The sequence below is a fragment of the Cucurbita maxima genome, unplaced genomic scaffold (assembly GCF_002738345.1).
Source record: "Cucurbita maxima cultivar Rimu unplaced genomic scaffold, Cmax_1.0 Cma_Scf00031, whole genome shotgun sequence".
NCBI classification, from domain to species: Eukaryota; Viridiplantae; Streptophyta; class Magnoliopsida; order Cucurbitales; family Cucurbitaceae; genus Cucurbita; species Cucurbita maxima.
The window spans coordinates 2,748,502-2,751,548 of record NW_019272047.1 but is presented as its reverse complement, the minus strand read 5'-3'; the positions used below and the strand labels follow the sequence as shown (position 1 = coordinate 2,751,548).

Below are 3,047 nucleotides of genomic sequence, written 5' to 3'. Positions count from 1 at the left end.
TTCGGAGGGTCGTAACATGGGAGTCGGAAGTAACGCAAACTCCAGAAACCTACAGTTATGCGAACTACTGCCCATGTGATCAACAAGTTTCCCCAACCAAAGCTCGGATTCATCTTACCATTTGAGATAATAAGGGACATGAAACCTACAGTTAGTTACTTCGGAGTATTTGGTTGTGTTTGCTATGTATTTGTGCCTGACCATCTAGGTAGCAAGTTTGACAAGAAAGCAGTCAAGTGTATATTTGTTGGATACGAAAATCAAAGGAAAGGATGGAAGTGCTGTGATATAACAAGTGGAAAATACGATACATCAAGAGATGTAGTTTTCGATGAAGCATTTTCATGGTGGTCCTCGGAGAAGAAAGTCATACCATATTCAAAGATCGAAGAAATTCTACAACAGATGATGGGGGAGCAAACTACGCAAATTCAATCAAATGTTGATGCGCCTGAAGATCCAAGTGACATTGATATTGACAAGCAAGAGCTGACTCAATCAAGCGAATATGATAAAAATGAAACGACACATCAACAACTTAGGCGATCAAATGGAATCCGAAGACCAAATCTTAAGTATGCAAATGCAGATATGGTAAAAGATAGAGCTTGCGAACCAGAGACATATGAAGAGGCATCATAAAACTAAGTTTGGCAGAAGTAATGAAAGAAGGAACTATAGCCCTGGAGTGGAATCAAACTTGGAAACTAGTGTCAAGACTAGGAGATGTCAAACCCATCTCTTGCAAGTGGGTCTACAAAATAAAGCATCGACTGGATGGATCAATCGAGAGATACAAGGCTCGACTCGTAGCTCAAAGATTTTCTCAACAATATGGACGAGACTATGATGAAACATTAAGTCCAGTGGCAAAGATTACTAGCGTACGAGTCCTGCTAGCACTCGCAGCAAGTAAAGATTAGAAACGGTAGCAAATAAAGGCAAAGAGTTGAACGATAAAACGACATAGCGATGAAGGTGCTACCGACATTGGTTTTCAACTTTAACCGTTGGATCTACGGACCCTTGAGTCTTGTTAAACATATCCAAATAGTAGCTCAATCCAACGATTGGATATGAATATACGATTGATTTTCTTCTGCGGGATGGTTCTGCAACCAAATCTGGTTGCAGATTTTCTTTAATTACAATTTTGTAATTAAGTGGAACTTCAGAGGTATTTTGGTAATTTGGAACTCCTTTCTTTCTTGTTCCGTGCTACGAGTCTGTCAAGATACAAATCTGGTTGCCGTGTCTGTCAAGATAATGTCTCTTACTGTCTTAACTTTAGGTGTGATATCCTTTATATATGGAGTCGTAGCTGAGAACAAGAAGGTAAGCTTCGGTTCATAAATTGTGCATTTGAATAGTTCTTTCTTGGACTTCTTGGATTCATTACAGACTTGAAATTTGAATTTAATATATCATATAATTTGGAACTCCCTTCTTTCTTGTTGTGATTGCTAGGCAGCCTGCATCTAGAACTCCCATCCCAGACAAAGGCACTGTTATCTGTCAGTATCCAGCAGACCCAACTGTGGCCCTGGGATATCTCTCCGTTGGGTTTCTTCTTGCTTCTTCAATTGCAGGATACCTCTCTTTGTTCTATCCTTACCAAGGAAAACCTGTTCCTCGAGGTTCCATGTTTAAGAGCAACACTTCCTCTATCTTCTTCAATATTGCCCTGTAATTTCTCTTTTCAAATCACATCCTTTACTCTTAACTGTTACCTAAAAGTGATTTGGAAACGTTATCAATCAAGCTACCTCTGTGTTTCCAGGTTCACAACTGGGTTGACTATAACTTTGCTCGTTTGGCCTACAATCACCGAGAAAATTCACTTGACTCGCAATGTTCATCAGAATCTCGAGACAGCATGCCTGACTGCTAAGACTGGTCTTCTGGGTGGTGGTGCATTTCTATCCCTTGATTCTTCCCTCTTGTGGTTGGTTGCCCTGATGTGGGCTGGAAATGCTCGAGAGGACTACTTTGATGAAATAGAGGAAAACGGAGACAGTGTTGAGGCTCTTAAGAACAGCGCATGAAATTTCTTTGTTCCGGGAGGATAATAATTCAATTTTGGATTTACTAGTGATTGACTATTAAGGACTTAATTTGAATATGATATTCCAAGGAAAGTTCATAAGTAAAATTATAGCATAATTGTATGAGTTTTTATTTTCACTTTTTATTAACAAATGACAACATTTTTCATTTTCAACTTTGACATAACTCAAACTCAACTCTATTAGAGGAGTGGTAACCTATAATAATTGTAATAAAAAAAATAAAATATAAAATATAAAATTATTTAGTAGTTTTGAACCGAGAAATATGACATGAATTAATATGTAGCACTTGCCTTAAGGTCGATATCTAAAATTCACATTGTCAATTGTACTCGAGTATAAGGAGAATGCTTGCTAATGCAAACCAAGTAAGTGACCTTACTATCGGTTTGGTTAAAAGTTGATGTTTGTATGATGATATGTGTCTTGTGGTTCTATACGTGATATATGCTTGATATGTGTGAAATGTTTACGGAACAATGTGACTATGGTGTGTGTATAAAACGATATGACTAAGATATCTTTATGAAATGATATGACTGGGATATGTTTTTGAAATAATATGACTGGGATATATTTATGAACGACGTGATAAGAATCTGTTTATGAAATGACATGACTATGATACGTTTATGAAATGATATGACTATGATATGTTTATGAAATAATATGATTGGGATATATTTATGAAACGATGTGATAAGAATCTGTTTATGAAATGATATGACTGTGATGTGTTTACAAAAACAATATGACTATGATATGTTTACGAGATGATAATTCCATGATATGTTAGTGATACAACGTGACTATGAGATGATACGTGAATGTTATGACACGTGATATGATGATGTACTAATGATATGATAAATGTTATGGTATATCACGTATTGCGATATAGTACATGATATGTTGATGACATGATGTATGTATGATATGACATAATATGACATGTTGCACGATATGAATGATATACGA

The 3,047-nt window shown here is 36.5% G+C and overlaps 1 protein-coding gene across 1 annotated transcript in view; it reads left to right on the top strand.

Annotated features, from left to right (window-relative positions):
* The first annotated feature begins 972 nt into the window (after nucleotides 1–972).
* Nucleotides 973–3,047, top strand: part of LOC111466334 — a 13,424-nt gene continuing 11,349 nt past the window's right edge. Inside the window, exons 1-4 of the mRNA XM_023110933.1 lie at nucleotides 973–978; nucleotides 1,165–1,335; nucleotides 1,472–1,686; nucleotides 1,781–2,054. Coding sequence (XP_022966701.1) covers nucleotides 973–978; nucleotides 1,165–1,335; nucleotides 1,472–1,686; nucleotides 1,781–2,045 — 657 coding nt within the window. The 3' untranslated portion in view covers nucleotides 2,046–2,054. The remainder of the gene's footprint in view (nucleotides 979–1,164; nucleotides 1,336–1,471; nucleotides 1,687–1,780; nucleotides 2,055–3,047) is intronic.